Raw genomic sequence first — 22405 nt, 5'->3', positions numbered from 1 at the left:
ACAATAATAATGTTGCTTTTCTACAGTATGAAAAAGGGACAAAATAATCTCAAATATAACTTTTTGTTTATAACTAACTAACTTAAAAAAAAAAAAAAAAACACTAATTGTTTTCTGGAATAAGTCATATCGAACTTTTCATGACAAGTCATGTACAGTACAGTAATCAATCAAATTTTCAAACAAAAGTAGTATCATCAAATACAAGGTCGGTCAGATAAATCACAAAGATAATATATATTTTTGGTAGATCACATTTCCACAAACGAACAAGTGTTAAGATATGTGTCAATCGCATTCACTTCTTCAAGCTGTAATTTGTTTTTTTTCCATGCTCTCAAGCCCATCATTTCTCCTTTTCTTTTCTATGCCTAGGGGTGTCACGCAACCATTACAATTTTAATTGTATTCAATTCTTCCACAATCATCCAAGACTCTCTATGAAAAAACAATAAAAACATACTAATACAAGTTTGTAACAAAAAAAAAACAACCTTTTTAACTTCAAAACTCAAAACAAATTATAGCTTATCATCAAGATCAAGATCAAGAATCAGAGACTGAAATAACAGCTTGTAGATCGGCGAGACACTCCTCCGGAAGAGATAGGAACGTGTTCATAAACCAATCGTCGACGGTCTCAACTTTAGCCACGCCTACGAGTCTACACTTCCCTTCTTTATCCATTCTCTCCCCTCTCCCACTCTTCCTCTCTCCTCTTGACTCCTCTGTCGTCAACACCGTTTTCACCACCAACGCTGGTGCTCTGTATATCCCTCCTCCCGCCGTGAAAAAGAACTTCGCCGTAAACTCCAGTTCCACCTTTCATATCAAACGAATCAAACAAAAAGTTCAAAAAATGAAAACAGAGGATTTATATAAAAAACAGAGGATTTTACGAAATTTGTTACCTTTCCGGTTTCAGGTTCGATAGTTCCTTGGAAAACCTCCGGTGAGATATCAATTTTTAGAAACGGTGGCAATGGAAAGCCGAGAAACTTCGTGGTTTGGCTAGTGAGAGGAGGGATATAGAGAGTAGCCACATTGAAACAAACAGACAACAATCCAGAGTTCGATGCTCTGTTTTCGTCGATCTTTTGAGCAGTTCCGGTGCCAGAGCCGCCTTGAGGAGAGTATTCGAAATCGGGATATCTGGAGATGCCAAGCTTACCTGTTCCAACGGTTTTGAAGCTGACACTGTAGAGATTATTAGGGAGCTGTGTTGTGTTGGGTTTTGGTTTTAGTGAATTCGAAATCACAAGTTTGATTTGGTTTTGGGATTTGTGGTTAATGTATCTTCTTGGGGATTTGTAGATTGTTGTTAATGCGTTTATTTTCGTTGAAGCCATGGCTCTCACTCACTACTAGTCTACTACTATTAACACTCGTTTATTGTTTATGATGTCTTTTTTTTTTTTTTTTTTTTGTTGCTTGAATCATCAATTTGATCGAAGAAAGCATAAATCTTATCGTCACTTTTGATTGTGTGGTAGTAGTACGACAGATATGTGGCTAGTTATAACACCAATGTGTTCATCATAATACAACAAAAACAAACGGGCTAAAAGAAGGATGATTATACTACAAGTATAGCAAAGTATAATCCTTCTTTTAGCCCGTTTGTTTTTATTGTACTATACTGGACCTGGAATAGCAAAGATAGAGATTTGCAAAAACAGTGATAGAAAATCAAGTATTTGCTGACATAGCTGTGAATTAAAGATATCACAATTTTTGAATAGTTTAATTTCCTTAAATATTGTTATAAACTTTGCGTTTGGGCCACAATCATCTTGACACACCAACGGAGGACTTGGACAGAAGGCCCATCTGTTTTTTGCCAACAAGGCCCATCTATTTTGGTCATGGAAGACATGTTTTTAAGTGTCTCCACTATCCAGCATCCACTTAACATATAAGCACCAAGTTATGTTTTAAAAAGAAAACACTAAGATATAAGTTACAAAGACGCAAAAGACAAGAAACATGTGTAAAACTATATCAATCATATTGATTATTCTCCTTTGATATCTAAATCTTGTTTCTCATGTTAACCAAGAAATTGACTCTCTCTCTCTCTCTCTCTCTCTCTCTCTCTCTCTCTCTCTCTCTCTCTCTTATTAAGAGTAGGTAGCTCACTTGGTTGTTGATTGACTTCTGAGATCTGAATGAGGAAAACTTCGGACGCTAGTATTCGAGTTTTTCTTTGGGAGGAAACAAATTTAGTCTCCAGCCCACATAGACGCATGGACTTTTTCCCGAAATTGGCAGATAACCAAAATAAATTATTGACTTGTATGTGTTTGTATAATTTGTATTGTATCATTCAGATTTTCCCCTGCTAAACAAAACACCAATTTGTATAGTAATGAAAGCCAATATGATGGAATCATTGCGATGGTTGGACATTATTAACTTAATTTTCTAAAAAGTCATATATTCGATAATTGATAGTTTTATAAACCTTTCGTGCGCAAATATGTGCATATGAAACACTTAATGGATGCTTATAATAACAGGTAAGACTTTCGGCCGTTGTGGAAAATATATAAACCTATAGAATTGGGACTGCTTTTATAGAATGTGGACCGATCTGACTTTGTCAAATTTCATTCTAACCGTTGATCCTCATTTCGTGTTTACTCATCTTCCGCACGCCATTAACAATAAAGATTCCCATTATTTTTCGTCGTCAAATTTGTCTAATCTCAGCCATATATATTACCTTCACTAACACCATATTCCCTAATCAAAATGTACATCAATACGATGTATACTAATCGAGTATCTAATTCAAAAAGGAAACGCATTCAAAGATAAAATTTTAGTTTTAAATTAAAAATATAGTGATGTGCTTTCACACAGTTTTGGAATGCTAAATTTAAAATGATCATATCCTTTAAAATACATTTCATCGAGTTATTTGATTACATGTGTCAGTACCCACCATCTGCTATGTATAAATTTGGGTAGATGTTTCTTTTTCACTTTTGTTTTTGTAAGGTTTTTAAACGTACTTCTTACGTTATTGCTGAAATAGGATCAGTAATAGGAATAAAAGACTTTGCTACGCATTTATCTCTGTATGGAAAATTCAGTTAGATGCTATGGGAGAGGAGGGATGCATCTGTCTTCAAACTTATCAAAACGTATTGTAGTTTACTTGGTTTGCTCAGTACCTATCTTCAATGATTCATAATAAAATTTAGATTTCATGTACTAAGTAAAATAAAAAAAGCTAGTTGAACAATTTAATCCGTTATATCAAATCATCGACTTTCATCAAATGTTACGACTTATGACTGCTTCACCAGGTTATGGTATGGTATATTCACGACAGGACAACCGATATGATGACAACTGGTACAAATTTTTTTATCCAAAACATAAGAATAATAGAATCGATCGACAACACGTTGACAAAAGAAACAAAAAAAATGATAATACTGGTGAACCACTTTTTATAACGAATTAGAGTATTTTGTAATTGAGAATTATAAGAAATCGTACATAATATCTAAGGTTAATAGTTAAGTAATAATAAAAAGGAAAAAGCAAAAAAATATCTCATATATTTTTATTTGGATAATAAAACTGTGTAATTTAATACCTCAAAAATTTAATGTTGTTCATTTTCCAGTTGTCTCAAGAATTAAATGTCTTAACAAGATTAATGTTATTTATAAATTAATAAATAATAGAAATGAATCGGGGTAAAACTGTACTTTATTGTGAAGTGACCTTAGTGCAGTGGCAGAAGGTAAGTCCATTTGTAGAAGGCACCATCACACCCGGGATCGAGTCCCGGCTCCTACGAATGTAGGAATTTGGCTACTGGACCGGCCAGTTGTGGTCCAATGGTTGACAAAAAAAAAAAAACTGTACTTTATTGTTTATTAAGAAATCGTAAGTAGGAAAATGACAACATTTAATTTTTGAGGTATTAAATGACACGTTTTTATTAATTTAGATATTATTTTTCTAACAAAAAAAGACCAGATATTAAATGTCTAAATAAAAAATAGATGATGTATTTTTTAGCTTTTTACCCAATAATAAAACGTATTTGGAGCGTTGGCTTTTGTGTAACTATAGTAACTTACGTGTCTTTAAATGGCGGCTGGCTAGCTACTCTCCAAGGCTACGTTTCTTTTAACCACATTCTTCATTACTCTGAAAAGTATGAAGTATCTTATTTTTATATTTGTGGTACTTTAATTGAAATTATAGATTTGGTGTAGAGATATTATAATTAAATTGATTGGTCAACTATTAAATATCTAAAATAAACAAATAAACATTTTCAATAACTTAACTTTTACTAAAAGAGAAGTTCAGAGATATTCTTAAAATTACTCGAATCTAAAAAAATTCATTACATGTCACCTTGTCATCTCTGCGACTATACCATTAATTTTGTTACACTTGTTAAGATTTTATATATAGTTTTTAATATTCTACTTCCTTTATATCATAAAAAATGATTTTCTATTATTTTTTCTTATATCACAAAAAATGATTTTTTGTATACTTTTATCAATTAATGTTAAGAAATTGTAAATTTCAAGAACCATTAAATGAGAATTTAAAAGTTTAATGAAATATTATTACTTAATAATTATAAAATATTTTATTATAAATAAATATTACACTTATTGCTAAACATTAAATGTTTTTTTAATTCATGTAAAAATTCTAAACAACATCTATTATGATAAAGAAGGAGTATATTTTTTCTTTCTCCCTTTTTTTGCTAAATTTTTTGGCATATAAAATGTTATTCCCTATATATTATCTAAATTTCCAATCTACTTTTTCAATTTTCGTAGCTTAACTTTTTTTTTTAGTATTTTAGAAAATTGCTATAGGCTACATGTCAAGCTGTTTAGTTTTAAAAAGCCACCTATATAGGTTTTTAATGAGATACATTTAATTTTATACAATGACATAACAATCCATTATTAATATATAAGTATATATATTATTTAAATCAGTGATAAGGATGATATGACTTGGAGGAATAGGTTAAAAGAAAGTGCTAACATCTCCCTTAGGCTTTAGTGAGTCACAACCGTTGACCTGCACCACAGGAGACCAAGTCTCTAACCCAACCAACACAACACAACACCCCTAGACAAAAGGACAAAACTACCCTCACTTCTCTTACCAATATAAAACAACTCAAACGCATGTCAAAAAAATATAACTCAATTTCCTATTCCTTATCGAAAGAGAGGAAAACTCGAAGCGTTTTATACTTTGTCTTTAATATAGAAATTAAAAGGCATGATGAGAGGTTCAAGAACAGGTTCTTCAGACATGAGCGCTTGGTGTTCTGCTGTTGTGTTGCTGTCTTTAATACTTCTGTTATCTGTTCGTGAGAACAACGCTTCTAACTCGATCAGAGGGTCTCAGTTCTCAGCGAAACCTTGCGAGGAGATTTACGTCGTCGGAGAAGGTGAGACGCTTCACACCATCGGAGATAAATGCGGCGACCCGTTTATAGTGGAGCGAAACCCTCATATCCATGATCCGGATGATGTCTTTCCCGGTCTTGTCCTCAAAATCGCACCTTATTACTTCTCCAGAAAATTGTAAGACATATACCAAAGAACAAAAAGGTTTTTTTTTTTTTTTTTTTCTCTTTTAATTTTGTTTTAAGCATACTTTTTCCTATGTAAAATATGTAGTTATGTACATATACTAAAGGATTCCATAATAAATACAGAGTTTTCAAAGAAACAGAGCCAAAACAGAGTATTTGTTTTAGGTATACAAAGTAAGTAGTATGGACTATGGATATGTTTCACGCTTTGCGATGAAAAAAATGATAGTATAAGATAAAACTTAGTTGCTGAAATTAATGCAATAACGAAACGCCAAGTTTCATTCAAAAAAAAAAAAAGTATAACGAAACGCCAAGTTAGAAAAAGGCAAACGACTTTGGACTACCGTAATTTCAAAAGAGTATCTTTGATTATTTGATAAACTGTGATATGTGAATTTTACGCCTAAGAAATCTCGAATCAAACAAAGGATATGATTTTGATTTATTCTGTACGAATGTTAAAATGATAATTCTCTAATTGGCCAAGAACGGAAGAGTAGCACAAATTAACAAGAAGAGAGCTCCGTTTGATAAAATAAGTTGTGTACGAGCTCTATGTACATATTTGAAAGCAAAGGGTTTAAACAAAAACTCGATGAAAAGTTTCTCAAATCCATGCACAAAATGCCCATTCCCAATCCATCAGCTGAACTTCGATTACCTTTCCAGCCCCCTAAGCCATAGTTTCACTTACTTGTGATGTGGACCGTACTTAGTTATGGCGTAAACCCCGAACTTGAACATGTTTCCAAGCTTTTAAGATTCAACATGCGCATTCCATCTCTGGATAAACTGGGATTTGTGAATCGCATAGTTGAAGTCCTTAAAACAATAACTTTTGACCACATACAATTAATTATACTTAGAGTTGATGGTGTCTGGCAAATGCATGCCCAATGATTGAACCATGTCATTGTGCTATTTGCTTGATTTATCGGTGGCTGAAGTCTGAACTCTGAAGGGAAACATACTTTTTTTGTGTGTGTGTGTGAAATACAGATGAGACACTTCTGTGTAAGTTTATAGAATATGACTATAATTCGAAAACTAACGAATTTGACATCCCAACTTAAGGTATACAGATCTATCACACAATCTATATATGTATTAGTATCTCAACTATATAGTAATTAATATCTCAACGTTGCCTCATTCGTCAAACTCCGTTACAAACATAGAAATTTGCGTGTCATAAAAAATTATCTTTCTCAATAGTCAATAGTCAAATTTTTTATATTTGCATTAAATACGGAATTACCCAAAATTATTTTTGTTCTCCTTTTTGTCTACGTTTTGCAAATAATTTTAGTTTGCAGAAACTAATAAACTACACATCTAGACTAATTATGTCGTCATCTCCAAAAACCACTGCTTCTCATTTACAACATCATTATCAAAATTAGAAGTAAAAAAAATATTATTACTGTGCATGTCGACATTATTGCCAGAGAATTACACAAATTACATATCTTGAGGGTCAAACGCTTTAAACCTATCAAACGAAAATTCAATATCTCCAAAACCCTGTGTAAACGAGAATCTCTTGTATATAAGCAACGTGAGTTGTTCACTGTTACAAACTCATAAATCAAAGCCACCGAGGAAGAAACAAAGAAAAAAACAAACCCTAACTTTTATCCAAAAGCCAACGATGGGTATATTCCAAAAAACCCTAATTTCTGCTTTCCTTCTCTACTTGTTTATTCTACCTCTTCTAGTCTCAGCGGCAGAGGAAGAAAGCGAATGTGGCGGATCCAAAGGTGGTGACTCTGCTGCGGCAAAAGCATCAGTTCGTAATTTCAAGATCGTAGCCTTTTTCTCCATCCTATTTGCCGGAGTAATTGGAGTCTGTTTACCTATTTATGGCCTCAAGTCAGAGAGCGATTTCTTCATGTATGTAAAAGCATTCGCCGCGGGAGTAATCCTAGCCACTGGTTTTGTCCACATTCTTCCCGATGCTACCGAGAGTCTCACTAGTCCGTGCCTTGGAGAAGAGCCACCGTGGGGTGATTTTCCGATGACGGGGCTTGTGGCTATGTCTGCTTCGATCTTGACAATGTTGATTGAGTCCTTTGCTTCAGGTTATTTCAACAGATCTCGGTTGGAGATGGAGGGTAAGACTTTGCCGGTGAGTACAGGAGGAGATACGGAGGAACATTCTCATGCTGCCTCTGCTCATACTCATGCCTCACAAGGACATTCCCATGGCTCTCTTCTTGTTCCCCAAGATGATCACACTGATATTAGGAAAAAGATTGTAACTCAAGTAAGTGAAAACACACAAAAACCCAATTTCCAAAATCCAAACCTTTTGTTTTTTTTTCTTCTGTTAATTAAATTCTTGAATATGTTTTAAAAAATAGTATTGACTCTGTTTTTTCTTATGGTGATAGATATTGGAATTAGGTATTGTGGTTCACTCAGTGATAATAGGAGTATCTCTGGGAGTATCTCCAAGTGTAAGCACAATAAAGCCTCTCATAGCTGCAATTACCTTCCATCAATTGTTTGAAGGTTTTGGTCTTGGTGGTTGCATCTCTGAGGTAATCTTACAATCATTATTTCTTACTTTCATATGATTATATCAGTTGAGGAGATAAAACTTACATATTTCTGTGTGTGCAGGCAAAGTTTGAAGCAAAGAAAATTTGGGTTATGTTGTTGTTCTTCTCACTCACGGCACCAGTAGGGATCGGAATTGGTATTGGAGTGTCAGAGATTTACAATGAGAATAGCCCAATGGCCCTAAAAGTTTCTGGTTTCCTTAACGCTGCAGCTGCTGGAATCTTGATTTACATGGCCCTTGTTGATTTGGTAGCTCCACTTTTCATGAACCACAAAGTTCAGAGTAGTTTGAAGATACAATTATTTTGTAGCTTATCTCTTGTTGTTGGTGCTGGTTTGATGTCGCTTATAGCTTTGTGGGCTTGAATAAGTTTTATGTGTTTTTTTCATAGATTTTTGAGATTTTTTTTAGAACAAATAAATAGTATTTGGATTTTGATATAAAAATCAGTCAATTCGTGGCAAGATGCTATCAGCTCCTGATTGCGCTCTCTTGAGTAAGTTATGAGGATTATTAGAATGTAAAATAAATAAAATCCTAAGCCTAATGATGCCTCATAAAGTAGAGCGAAAACTTTAACCATTTTGTGGGACAAAAGCAAATCACTCCACAACCTGCAAAAACTGGTAGTAAGAAAGAGATTTGTCAACAAGCTACTCAAAAATTGGATAATTTTGTAATGAATATGACCCTCACAAAGTCACAACTATGGCCCTTCATAAAAGCATAAACCAAGAGATCAAATTCTCATCAAAACGATCCGTTTTCATCTTCTGGATATTCATGGTATAACCCCTTCATACAGGATATGCCATTTTACAAGTTTTTATTCCAATTCTTCCACTTCCGTAATCACCAGTCTACATTTTAATTATCTTGAGACAAAAAAGAAAAGAAAAAAGCTTATCTAGATTCTTTTATTTTTCGTTATGAAAATATCATTTTAGCACTCATGAGTAGATAGACATATGAAAGGAAAGTAAAATGCTTCGTTAGTAGAGACATGCCTTTGAACTTGGGTGGGTAAAAAAAACATCTTTGATTTGTTTCTTCCACTTCCATAAGCAGTCTACATTTTAATTATATTGAGACAATTAAAAGGCCTAGATTCGTTGCTTTTTCATGGAAAAAAACCATTCTAGTGCTCGCCGCATATGAAAACATGAATGTGTGCGTATAATACATATGCAAAGTAAAATGCTTCATTAGTAGAGACATACATGCTTTTGAACCTGGGTGGGTTTAAAAAAGAAAACACATCCTTGAATGGCTTCATTATGAAGCAAAATAATGAGAGAATAAGAGAAGCATCATCATCAAAAGGCAACACTTGAAAAAGAAAGAAAAATGGAGATGGATATCCATGGGAATAACCCCATTAAAGCATCTTCTTCTTTTTTCTCAAAATCACTCAAATGTCAAAAAGTCACCTTTATTATCAAAACTTGTATATATATATATAAACTGAGCCATGAGTCCATAAATAACCCAACCAACCTTCTCTCAATCGCAAAACACAAGATGGAGAAGGAGAAGTTATTACAATAAGCGGAGAAGTAATAGGGCATCTTTCTATTGGCAGGCGACTCTGTCGATTTGCCTCTCTTTTTTTTTGCATTGTTCTTTTGGCTATTGGCTATGTCACTTGCCAAAGGAGAGTTGCCCTGTCACTGCTTCCGCTTAAACAAACAAATCCGAAACAGAGATTGATGAATCTATCAGAGTAAGTTTTCATTTTGTTTTTATGCTTTACATATTAAAACACTTTGCATTTCTTGTTCTTCCCGGTAAATGTAACGTACGTAATCACAGAAATTTCCAGAAGATCATAGAAAACATACACAGATGGTTGTTCTCTCTAGTCTAAAACTCGTGGCTCTCGCAATTGTATGTTTATAATTATAGCATTTGTTTTGCACATTCATCAAGGATCTAAACCATTGATTTTTTTATGAAGTTGAAACTCCAATTTCGATTATGATTGTTTTGATCTATCTTGTTTCTTTAGCGCAGAAATTCTATTAATAGTTCCAAGGACGTACCAGATGTAAACTGAGACGAACATGAACTGGTGAATCAGTGAATGTCTCCGATCAGCAGTTTAATTAGTTTGAAGCGTAAACGTTAAACTTAAACAGAAGGGTTACGTTTAGTTGGGGAAACTCTCTTAGAAAGATCTTTTGGGCCTTTGTCACAATGCTTTTAATCTAAATGGGTTTTACAATCTTTTATCTAAATGGGCTGAATGTTTTTTTTTTTGTTACGGCTTAGAAGAAATTGTTTACAAAGAGGTTATAAAAATGTTGAAACTTGAAAGAGATCATACATATTTATATAATACAAAGAAATCAAGTAACATTATCAACGACGATAAAGAAGTATGCTTAATGATACAAGCAATTTTTTTGTGATGCTTTGTTCGGATTGAAGAGGAATTTAAATTTCATAGCAACTTTAGTAAGATAATGGAAAAAAAAAACGTTAATTTAAATACTATACAACTTGTTGTCTTGTTGAGCGTCTCACTTACATATTAAAAGCTAATGAAAAATTTCAGATTTCTTATAAAAAATAATAGAACAGCGAATAATTTACAATATATTTCGAAACGAAATTTCAAGATGTGTAGAGTTAGTCAGTACTAAAGTATGACTTATCGCTCAACGAAATTATAATTCTGTTGGGAATAGTATTAATGGAGCAAGTGAAACGAATCAATACAAGACACGTGAGAAAGCCACTGACATGTATTGTACGATGATGTCGATGCCAATTTCAATACTGTTTCCTTTTTGGCTTTCCACTTTTTCGATACTGTTTTCTCCATTACTAATAGAAAAAAGAATATGGATTTTGACCACCCAAAAAAAAATAGAAACAGAGCACACAAAAGTGTTATTTTCTTAAATCATAACCATCAATACATGATTTGCAATTTTAAAAAATTCATGCACATAAAAAAAACAAAAGGAACAAAAACTTTCCCACACACGATTTCCAAAGAGCTCAATTTAACCAAGCCTTCCAACGTCGGTGGAGCTGCTGCTCGCTGGCGTCAGGATTCCACTGACTCATCTCTTTTTATTGTCTTCGATATATTCATTTTAGTGCTCTCTTTTGCAAGTTTTTTTCCCAATTTTTATTTTTGCTTAATTCTTTTCTGACTTCTTTCGCCTCTGCCTCCGACCCAAAACCTAACCAATATAAGCTCCCGCTGATCTGTCTTTCACCGGAGAAACTCCACTACAACCCTTCCTCACCTTGGCATTTGATTGAGATACTAAGGTTTTCTCCAGTGAACCTAGTTTTCCAAATTGATTCAATTCACGGCCACTGTCTAGTTTCGATGATCCCTCAAGCACATGAGATGATTCTTGCACCGCAAATCTCTCTGACAGGCTCGGGTAGACATCTTCTTCAGTCCTCACTTTGGCAAGCGGTTATGAATCTAGGGTTTTCCCCAATGGACCTAGATTCAAACCCTGAATCAAACCACGACCACCGGTTGTTCCTTTCGATCTGTCACTCCACGGAGGAGCTCCCTGCCCCGCAAAGTTCTCTGCCTTGTACGGTCAGCCGCCGCTTTCATCTTTCTCCCTGGTCTCCGTTTGTGAAACTAGGGTTTACTCGGGTGGGCCTTATCTCAGCTATCGGCCCGTTAAGCTTTTCAAACGCAAAGCCCTCAACCTATAAACCTAGGTACAAATTTTTTGAACTTCGACTAAACCCGATTTCAAGTTTCTTTAGAGATGGATGTAATAATGTTCGACATAAATTGCATCTTTTATCGATACCCCTGTCTTGGGTTAATTACTATCAACTGCAAATCCTGGTCCGGTTTAAGTCCACGAAGAATTTTGTTCATCAAAGCTCAATGCTTTCGGGACCTCCGGTTTTAGTCTCTAGTCACACCAAAGGAAATGGTGGTTACCGATACTTCCACAATCCCCTTTCTCCATGCCATGTGATCACCAAGCATTGTCATGTCCAATCTATTAACCTCGGGAATACCCTCCACTCAACTGCTGCTCCATATCTAAATCCTTGTAAGTCCACATATGATCCTTTGTTCCATGTGTTGAAGCCATATTTTAGCCAATGTGTGATCAAGATTACACACTCTATGGAATCCATTTGAGGAGTAATTCATCATTGTTGCTTTGGCTTCGCTTCAATTTTTGTAAGAATCATGGCATTTGTATCTCGTCTGGCTTGGTCTATTGAACCCTTTTGCTGGATGATGGCTGACATATGGATCCTGATTAGTGGCCTATTTGGTTACGGCTTTGTTCCGCCCAAGGCCAGTCTTCATCATGTGGCAACTCTTGCATCTACCTGCAAGCTCCAGAGAACTTCCAACCACTCTCGACCTATCGTCAAGCTCCTCATCCGTGTATTCCAACCGGTAAGAAGCCAAGCTTTGACACCTTCTAAAACGCCAAATTGTCTCATGATTGTGGCTATCTCCTCATCCACTGCTTTGTTCATGGAAGAGCCTGTCGGCAATCTTGACCTCATATGTACCAAGTTCTCCTAAGAAATTGGCTCAAAGCTCTCAAGAATCCTTTGTCGATTATTTCTATCTCTGCTTTATCTTATTGTTGTTTTGGCATTGGGGAATGCCCTTCTATCTTGTAGCTTAAACAATGCTTGTAGAAACCTTATCTGTTTTGAGTAATGAATCGCAAGTTGTTTGACAAAAAAAAAACCATCAATACATTAAGATATTGACACGTATCAGACTCTCCAGTTCCTCCAATATATTACTTTGTTTCTTCTCTGTTAATGACTATGTTCACTACTAGGAGTAGGAAATACTACTAGTCTCAATACAGTCTGAGTCTCATACCGTGGTCAAGAATTTCAAATTTGAAGTTCATAGGAATATATCCAAACTATTTGCATTCTTACAACTTCAACTTGTGTTGCCTCTGTATACCTGGAAAAATCCCTAAAAGATTTTGCTCTTAATGGCCATGATCCAAATTAGTATCAGCATGATGATGATAACAGCAAAACCTTCCAGCTTCATCATGATGCTTAAAACCATATTTCCTTCTTTTTTATTGTTTTCCGGCTGGCATGTCTTCCCACGCAGTTTTAACATAAGTTGTCATGATCAATGTCGATCTAAAATTTAGAAACATTGGTTTTATATGCTTTAATGCTTACAACATATTTTTGAAAAAGAAAAAAAATATGTATGATAGAAAACTAGACCAGCAACATATTTTCGCTATGAGCTTTGTCGATAAATGGGTTTGTTATTAATAATTCTCTACATTTTTGTTCAATGATCACTAAAATTTTCAAATATACTCTATTTTAAAATTTTAATTAATTTCCACTAACCATATAAGTATACATTTCTCTTGTAATGACGACATTGTTAGAAGTTCAAACCCAAAGAATTAGTTTATTCATATTGCTTACATAGTCCATACTCCATCGCTCTTTCTCTCTCCCAAAATTCCTATTTTTGTGGAGACTTTCCAAAATTTGTATTTATTTCTTTCCTAGTTCATTTTGCCAAAACAGGGCAAAGAATATGTTTATTCGTAATCCTTTCCTAATGCTTAATATCTTTTTATATTTTTTTAAGTTATATCTCGTACGGCCATTATTAAAATGCAACATTTTGAACCTGCCACGATTATCCTTTTCTCAATTATTTATCAAAAAGTTGAAATACTATAATCGGTTCACCAGTTGTCCCAACAAAAAAAAAAACTATAATCGGTTCACCAGTACAATTATTTGCTCTTTTCTCCCGTCGTTCTGAGCGCCGAATATTAATGTTCATATTTATGTTTAGTAGCTTGAGGGCGAAATATCGAATAAAAAGACCCTTTTAACTAATGTAGTGTAACGATTTCCTTCAATTACTTTTATACTAGTAATGTAGTCACAATCTTTTGTTGAAATTTGGTACATATAGATAAACAAGAAACATAATGCATTCAATAATATCTAATTAAGACAATATCCTAAACTAGGAGTCTAGGACTCATAATCTCCGGGGGTCAATCTCAGTTCTATCGAGATTTTGGTGTCCCCATACTGTGGTTATAAAAAGAATTTCGAAAGAACAGATGATCTTCTCATAACCGTTCCATAGTTCCATAGCAAACATTCCTCACAATGACAATGATAAATTGATAATGATGAACCATATAGGTTATACTTTGAAGACGATTAACCAAAAAAAAAAACAGATTTCTTAATTAACTATATGTTAGAAAAAAACAGTCACTAAGCAGTTTCGTGTAACTTCGTTTTTTTTTCCTAATTATATCTTCTTGTAAACATTGTGAGGTAATGAATAAAGTTTTTTTATTTTTATCAACAACATTAAACGATTAGCTAAAAAGAACTACAGTAGTTTGGAGGAAAATTGTTTACAAATGTAGTATAACGGGACAGAAGTAATGAATAAAGTTTATAAGTTAAAAATGGTTAATATCATTTCATTTTTGCTGACAAACATATCAATTAATATACTCCAATTTGGAGTTCAGACATAAATGAAATAAAAATAAGAAATATCCTGTTTCTTGTTTTGGCATCTAATTATCCTTATGTGTGTGGCGAGGAGCAGATATGGACACAAATTAGAAATATTCTATACAGAAATTTTTATTATTATCAAGAACAAAAATTAAAAAAAGGAGAATGGCATCATTTTATTGTGTGACCCATGACAAAAAGAAAAGAAATAAAAACTTGCCCCTTCCTTCTCTCACAGATCATTCTAGGGTTCCTGACAAAAAAACCAAATACCTTTTTCTCTTTCCATTTTTGTAGAAGTTCAGCTCTTTCTTCTCCTCTCAACCCAAAGTCTCTTCTTTGTGTAATCCGTCCAAAAATCTCTCGCAATGATATTTTCCTAATTAATTAAGAAGTTCATGATTTAAAACTTGAACCCTCTCTTCACAAACGAGCTTATCTCTTCTTCAATTTTCTCTGCCGACATTTAATTACTCTCCCCTTTCTGGTGAGATCTCTCTCTATTAATTTCTCTTTTATGACTCTGGTTATGTTGACCGGTCACCGGCTGATTTAGGGTATCAATCTTTACAGATCTTGTGGCAGAAAAAGGTCAAAAAAGAAGAAAAAATGGTGAGGGGAAAGATAGAGATGAAGAAAATAGAAAACGCGACGAGTAGACAAGTGACTTTCTCAAAAAGAAGAAATGGTTTGTTGAAGAAAGCTTATGAGCTCTCAGTGCTCTGTGATGCTCAAGTCTCCCTCATCATCTTCTCTCAGAGAGGAAGGCTTTATGAATTCTCTAGCTCTGAGTATGTCTTCTCCAATTTCTTCTTGATTCTTTTTATTCTTTTTTTTTTTTTGGAGATTAATTAGGCTTTTAGGTCATGTGTTTGTGTCTGGTCTGATTTTTTTTTCTGAATCATAATTGACTAAAGCAACCCTCTTAGATTTTGGTACTTGAGAGATTCGATCCTTGTCTTAATCCTAAAGATTTCTTTCTTCTCTTCCCCCTATTAGTATAATTTCAATTCTATAATATAGTATTACTTCATAATTAATTGGTTAAAAATCTAGACAAACTCTGATATACCTGAACTTTCCATCCAAACTAAATAGTGAGAGTTATATGTTGATATATGTGTGTCTAGGGTTTCCAAATTCTTAAAAGTATTAACAGAAAACAACATCGGAACTAGCTCTAAATAGGACTTAATTATACTATCATTTAGATGATTATTTAGTGTGATCCGTACCAAGTTGCACATATTTTTACCAATTTATTTGGAGATAAGATTTTAAAATTTTTTTTACTTTTTCGTGCCCCTAGTTATGTTGTGTACTATCGTTTTTGGTTTTCGCTATGTCTTTATTTGGGCACTACTTTTGTAGCCAATAGTAATTATATTTGCTGTTTCTTCGTTGATTCAGGTGTGCACTGCATACATAGAACCCTGTCTATATATATATATATATATGCCTTACTAATCAATTATATACAGTAATCTATTTTTATCAAAAAAAAGAAGCCAATCTAAGATCATAAAACGCATCCCACTTAATGTTTAACACATTTACATCTTTAAGCTGGTGCTATAGTCAATGTTGGATCGGCGTAGCTATAATTATTTATGTACTAATTGTATATATCGTTGGTTTTGCAATTGGATTAATGGTACTAGATTCAATTATTTGATGTTAGGCAAATGAATTTGCCAAAACAAAAACAAACGGAGAAAAAGCTATGTTAATTCATAGGGCATGGGTTTAAATAGTTACCTATAGAGATATTAACCAACAGCTAAAAGATATTGTAGTACATTTTCGGACTATTTAAGTCAAGTAACTTGTAAATTTTATTCAATCATGTAAACTTTTCATATCTTGTCGCTGTAAAATGTACCTCTTATTTTAATATAATAATTTTAGTTAGAGATTCAACAAAGAAATTACGAAGATAAGTACATGTATTCGAATCTGAAAAGAGATGTATGTCTATATGTTTGATCAGTATGAAGAAGACGATCGAACGCTACCGCAAGTACACAAAAGATCATGAAACCAGCAATCACGACTCAGAAATTTACTTACAGGTTTGTCACCAAACTATTTGTTTTTTTACTTGGTAAAAGTAATATCATACTTAAACCAAGCTGTTGATTCGTTGACTTCTCATTCCCTACTAAACCAAGTCCTAGAGATCAAAACTACACACTACAAAATAAATGATGCGGTTTTATATAATCTGTTCAAATTAAAGTCTATTAGAATCGATGGTCACATAGACTGTTCAGCAGTTTATAATGGCAATATATACAAAGATTACGTATTGATCTATTTTACTTCTCTTTTGCGTCATATCATTTCAATTGTGGGCGAAATGTAGCAATTAAAGCAAGAAGCAAGCCACATGATAACAAAGATTGACCTCCTTGAGTTTCAAAAACGGTATATATCATGTCTTATAGACTTTGTTTTTCTTTTCTTTTTGTTGCTATTATAAATCTTGACTATTTTTCGTCCAAAAAAAAAAAGACTATTATTCTCTTAAAAAATTTCCGTTTAAATTTGTGTTTTATCTAAACCCTTAATTATACAAACTTAAACTTTTTGACCAAAATTTATTATTAATAGGAAGCTGTTGGGACAAGGAATTGCTTCTTGTTCTCTAGAAGACCTTCAGGAAATCGATAGTCAACTCCAAAAAAGTCTGGGCAAGGTGCGAGCAAGAAAGGTATATACTACATCACTATATATTACTAAGATGATATAAGGTAAATATGCAATATACGTGATGACAATAATTATAATATCCATCTCAATCATCTAGTTATGTATAGTACTCATTTAGATAAGAACCTTCTTTTTTTTTTTTTTTTTTGTTCAAAGAGATAAGAACCTAAAAACGAATTTTTGAACGATTAAGTGACAATTAATATACGATAACATTGACCAAGACATGTGTGTATTTTATATATTAGTGTTGTTATCATGGTACTGAGAAAAGGTTGTAAAAATGTTTTATGTAGGCTCAGTTGTTCAAGGAGCAGGTGGAGAATCTAAAAGCAAAGGTATGATATACTTTTTTAAAGTTTAACATCTAGTATATGCATGGTATACATGTATATGTTTAATTAGCTTTGTATAAAATGGCGAGAGACTGTCGGTTTTAATATTTCAGGAGAAACAATTGTTAGAAGAGAACGTCAAATTACATCAAAAGGTGATCCATCTTTCTTTCTATTTTACATATTTTATATATACCTTTATACTCACATAATTAGAAATATATATATATATATATATATATATATATATATATATATATACGGATACTAGTTCAAAAGACTTCTTATTGGGTTTACTGATTGATAGTTTAAATTATGATTGATAGTTCCTTAAACTTTGATCTCTTTGTTGTATGTTGTGTTCTATTTTAATGGAATGAAGCATATATTTGTCCAGAAAAAAAAATAGATCAAGATTACATGGGTTTGTTAGTTAAAATTTGGATCTAGTTCAAGTTGTAGTTTTTTCTTATGAAATTTAGATCATTAGTTTTACCGATTTCAAAGTAAGTTTTTTTTTTTCACTTGGTTCGTTTACAATTGGAATTTAAAAAAAAACAGTACGCATATAATCTAGATGTCATTTTATCCTTTTTCCTACTGATAAAAATCATAAAATTATATATTTTGTGGTTGATGAAATTGCAATCTATGTTTATGAACAGAATGTTGTAGATACATGGAGAGGATCGAATGAACACCAAGAGAAATACAGAGTTATAGATCTGAATTTGGATGTTCAAACAGATTTGTTCATCGGTTTGCCAGATAGAAACTGCTAGTAACATTATATTTTTATGTTTATTTATTTATCATGAAATTTGCAAAATCATTCAATAAATTGTGCCCGTAATGATTTGGGATAACATCTCTCTTTAGCATAGTTGTTGTAATTCTAGTCCTTACATATAATTAAAGAGAGTAGTATGTATCTACATTCAAAAAATCCTTCAGCTAATTGTGAGGTATGATATTATTACTCGAAGCTCATATACGTACTTGGAATGTCTCTGGTCATCATCCAAGATCCAAAAGACCAAAACTAATTCTATTAGGCCGAAGGTTTTTATTAACAGCTCAACTATTCGTACTTGTTAACATAGGTGAGACACTTTTTTTGTTAACTTTTGTCAACTAAACAATGAAAAAGGCTGAATTATGCCATTCTTTTCTAAACTACTTTTACTGCTCATTGTCTCAACTTTAAAGCTTTCTTGTTCATCAAGTTTGGGCTCCAAGCGGCCCAATAAGTATCTAATGGATTAAATTAATACTATTTTCTGGCCGGATCTGATACACAGCCAACCACTCACTGACCACCCACCCGGCCACCCGTCTTTGTTTCAGCTAACTCGTTTTGGGGATCTGATAAACATAGACATGCATATTAGTAGTATATTACATAGGGTTATATTACTTCATTTCATTATATTAATACTCTTACATGTATAGAAGATAAATGCATCAGGTCACGGTTAGCTACTTATTCTGCTGTATTTGAATTTTGAAATCCACTAACTTCGACCGTTGAATTCTGTAAGAATACTTTATTCATTAGATGCTCTTTAATTATAATTAGATATATATTAATATATATATATATATATATATATGTATGTGGAGAACATATTATTGCAACCGTAGGTTTGGGATTATCGTATTCCACAGCTCTGACGATATGTATGTAGTTCTTTAATTTTTCTTCTCAAGAACGGTAAATTTACCTTCAAGACAAAAAGAAAAATTTATCGATTACGAAATTAATTACATGTATTAATTATTTCATTGTTATACTTTTGTATTAGTGTATATGAGGAGGATATATCGAAGTGTTTAAAAATTACATTCTCGTACCGTACATAGGTTAGAGGAGCCATGCATTTGCATATGACTGATTCGTTTTTATAGTCGTTCTAGGACTTAACATAGTATGCTTTCTAACTTTACACTTTTTCCTGATCTTCTGTAAATCCTTTTCAGTTTTCTCTTGGACTATTATATATATATATATAAACCCAATGTGTAATAGGCACTGAACACTTAATCTTTTTTATTACCAGAAAAAGAAAAGTGTAAATTGGAGGAACAAAGGTAAATTATTCTCTTTTCTCAAAAGGGTCGCCTAACTGCAATTTCCCTTCCTAATAATACGAAAGGATATAAAAATATCTAAGAGAAACGTAAAATCTAACTTTTGTAATCGGAAAATATTATCAAAAGGTTAACTGTAAGTACTTTAAATTTAGCATTTTTTTCCAGTAGTAAATTTTATTAATTGAATCCTAGACATAGTACTACTATATCTATACTTTTTTAGATGTTTATTAATTAAATACTTTTCCTTCCTAATCAAAGATCTTCATTACAACAAATATGCCACTATATATATACAGAACCTTTCATTTAAACATAAATAAAACGAAACTCTTAAGTTTTAATAGGAGGGATTAGTTGTTCAAAAAAAAAAGGTTTTAATATCTGAAAAAAAGTTTTTAATATATAGTAATTATTTAAAAAATGCCAGTAAGAAATAGTCCATTTTCATGAACAAGTTATAGTAAATTCATGTCAATATTTTTCCACAAATCCATTGTAACGGTAAAATTAATAGAATTGGAATACTAGTTTTGCTACGCCCTACATAACGTAACTTCAGTTTTTTAGCCAAATTTTATCATTGGGTATGTGGTTGTGTTCGAATAAAGGAAGAATGTTTTTTCTCTTCTAGTTATACCCACATTATACATTTCATATTGAAACATGTGTAGGACTTAAAAATAATCAGCTTTCAAAATCTCAATTTCTGATTCTTCAAACTCATTTTTTTTTTTTTTTTGGACAACCATTCTTCAAACTCATATACTGTGGATAACATTTCTCCTTAGGAAAACATTTCTTCACGTTTTCTTGATTTCGTTTATTAATTTAACATTATCCGAAAACACCGTACCCGGAAAGAGTACTCTAGGACACTTCAAATTTACACAATGCATATACACATTCTCGAAAACATATATGCTAAATATAAAATAATCCAACGGTATAGTATTTTATGTTATTTAATAAGTATATCTCGAATATGTTCACAGATTTACCAACATAACATTTAAATTCCAACAAACTGGGTAATCAATTAATATTCGCAAGAAAAGATGCAAAGAGATGAACTAATTAATATGAACATCAATTAATATAGATGTTGGTCAACCCTATCAAGAACGGTTAGTAAAAGAAGATCATACATAAAAAAAATCATCACCCATGTGACTTTGGCTCTGATCTTATAATTTTGGCTGCTTATTTTTGAATCTCCCGCTCAACGGTCGACAGATTAGTTGGACACCTAAGCTACGACAAATATAATATGATCATATGATAACGTCTATACACACGCATACAACAGACATTTAACTGTGGAAATCTGACGATACTCGATCCACAGCTTATTTTTATACTAGATTATAAATGTGAATTTTGGATATATATACCAGCCTGTTTTTTTTTTTTTTGGAAAACTTATCCCAGCTTGTTATAAGTTGAGTCATATGTCTTGATTTTGTTGGCTGTAAATAACAATCTTTTTATATCAAAAATTTAATTAGTTATATCTGTTGTGTGCTGGAACTATATGTATGCTGTGAATTAGATTTTATTCTTATATATAAGATATTCAGAACTTCGTCAAAAGTAATAAATGAGAAAACGTTTCAATATAATTTGAGAGGTAATTGATGAGATTCTCAATGCTGAAATTTATGTTGATAGTGTGAGTTTGTTACTGTCAAATGAATTCTATAATGATTAAGTTTGTATGTCCAATACAAGTAGATTTAATTTACAATCTCGGCTACCGTAAGTCCGTATCCAAACACAAAACAAAACAGTAGTTTCCTTGTCATGCAATATAATTTCAACAAACTAAGTATTATATGGATTCTAAATTGCATGAATGGTGTCTTCATTACGACAGATGTAGCTTTAATCTTCACGTAAATGTCTCGGGTCCATGCAAAATCTATCTTTCGTATTGTCTTTTTACTACTTTACAAGGTTCCCTTCACCTTTTTAATTACTTTTCTCTTCTTTTTCTTTTTCTTATATTCTTCTCTTACACTCCGTTACTATAATTATTTTGGACAATCGTCAGAATTATTTAACCTCTCTGAGATGCACAAACTCTCATGACATGATAATAAGAACAAAGATACATAAATAAGATTCCTCTTGAAATTTACGTACGTTTTTTTGTACCCATCGTCAACGTCATAATCGTCAAATGCTTTTGAAAATTTGTTGTGTTTGTATAGTATTCTTTTTAATATAACTTCACAATCTTGGTTTTACGATTGTTTCGATACGTTTAGCATATTAAGAAAACATGAGGTTGAGAAAAAAATGACAGTCCACACTAATAGACTAGCAATTAAACATGTATGAATTATGTATGCCAGGGAAATTATGACATACATTATAAAGCAGTTAATAATAGATCATCATTCGTCACATCAGATATCATAATCAATCAGTTGATCATTAGAGTACGTACAATTAGGCTTATCGCCTTATCGCTGATTTAATATTTTTCAAGGTGGTTCAATAACTATATAAGTGTCATGTGTGTTCAATTAATTTTAGAAAAATTGAAACATGTCTGTCACATCCCCATAACTATAGTGT

The 22405-nt window shown here is 32.6% G+C and overlaps 4 protein-coding genes across 6 annotated transcripts; 3 read left to right on the top strand and 1 right to left on the bottom strand.

Moving 5' to 3' along the window:
- Positions 1 to 391: 391 nt before the first annotated feature.
- Positions 392 to 1514, bottom strand: LOC104762356 (uncharacterized). The gene is made up of 2 exons (XM_010485628.3): positions 912 to 1514; positions 392 to 822 (listed from the first exon to the last, which is right to left on the bottom strand). Exons 1-2 carry the CDS (start codon positions 1347 to 1349, stop codon positions 547 to 549), a joined length of 714 nt encoding a protein of 237 aa, XP_010483930.1. The 5' UTR covers positions 1350 to 1514; the 3' UTR covers positions 392 to 546.
- A 3538-nt stretch (positions 1515 to 5052) lies between these two features.
- Positions 5053 to 5742, top strand: LOC104762355 (uncharacterized). Its single transcript, XM_010485627.3, has one exon. The coding sequence runs from the start codon at positions 5287 to 5289 to the stop codon at positions 5596 to 5598; it is 312 nt and encodes a 103-aa protein (XP_010483929.1). The 5' UTR covers positions 5053 to 5286; the 3' UTR covers positions 5599 to 5742.
- Positions 5743 to 7086: 1344 nt separating this feature from the next.
- On the top strand, positions 7087 to 8620 carry LOC104762354 (putative zinc transporter 12). The gene is made up of 3 exons (XM_010485626.3): positions 7087 to 7874; positions 8002 to 8151; positions 8234 to 8620. The coding sequence occupies exons 1-3, from the start codon at positions 7260 to 7262 to the stop codon at positions 8537 to 8539; spliced, it is 1071 nt and encodes a 356-aa protein (XP_010483928.2). The 5' UTR covers positions 7087 to 7259; the 3' UTR covers positions 8540 to 8620.
- Positions 8621 to 14802: 6182 nt separating this feature from the next.
- On the top strand, positions 14803 to 18674 carry LOC104762353 (MADS-box protein AGL42). 3 transcript variants are annotated; one of them, XM_010485625.3, is made up of 8 exons: positions 14803 to 15168; positions 15255 to 15472; positions 16672 to 16753; positions 17047 to 17108; positions 17295 to 17394; positions 17690 to 17731; positions 17842 to 17883; positions 18394 to 18674. In XM_010485625.3, exons 2-8 carry the CDS (start codon positions 15291 to 15293, stop codon positions 18508 to 18510), a joined length of 627 nt encoding a protein of 208 aa, XP_010483927.1. In that variant the 5' UTR covers positions 14803 to 15168; positions 15255 to 15290; the 3' UTR covers positions 18511 to 18674. The 3 variants fall into 3 exon arrangements, 2 of the variants coding, with proteins under 2 accessions (XP_010483927.1, XP_087355800.1); XR_015589115.1 differs by lacking the exon at positions 17047 to 17108 and having other exon boundaries at positions 14849 to 15168; XM_087499674.1 differs by lacking the exons at positions 17047 to 17108; positions 17842 to 17883; positions 18394 to 18674 and having other exon boundaries at positions 14849 to 15168; positions 17690 to 17732.
- The last annotated feature ends 3731 nt before the right edge of the window (positions 18675 to 22405 follow it).

Source organism: Camelina sativa, chromosome 18 (genome assembly GCF_030686135.1).
Source record: "Camelina sativa cultivar CO46 ecotype springtype chromosome 18, ASM3068613v1".
NCBI lineage: Eukaryota > Viridiplantae > Streptophyta > Magnoliopsida > Brassicales > Brassicaceae > Camelina > Camelina sativa.
Note: the sequence above shows the minus strand (reverse complement) of the source record. Positions and strands in the feature narration are given on the sequence as shown.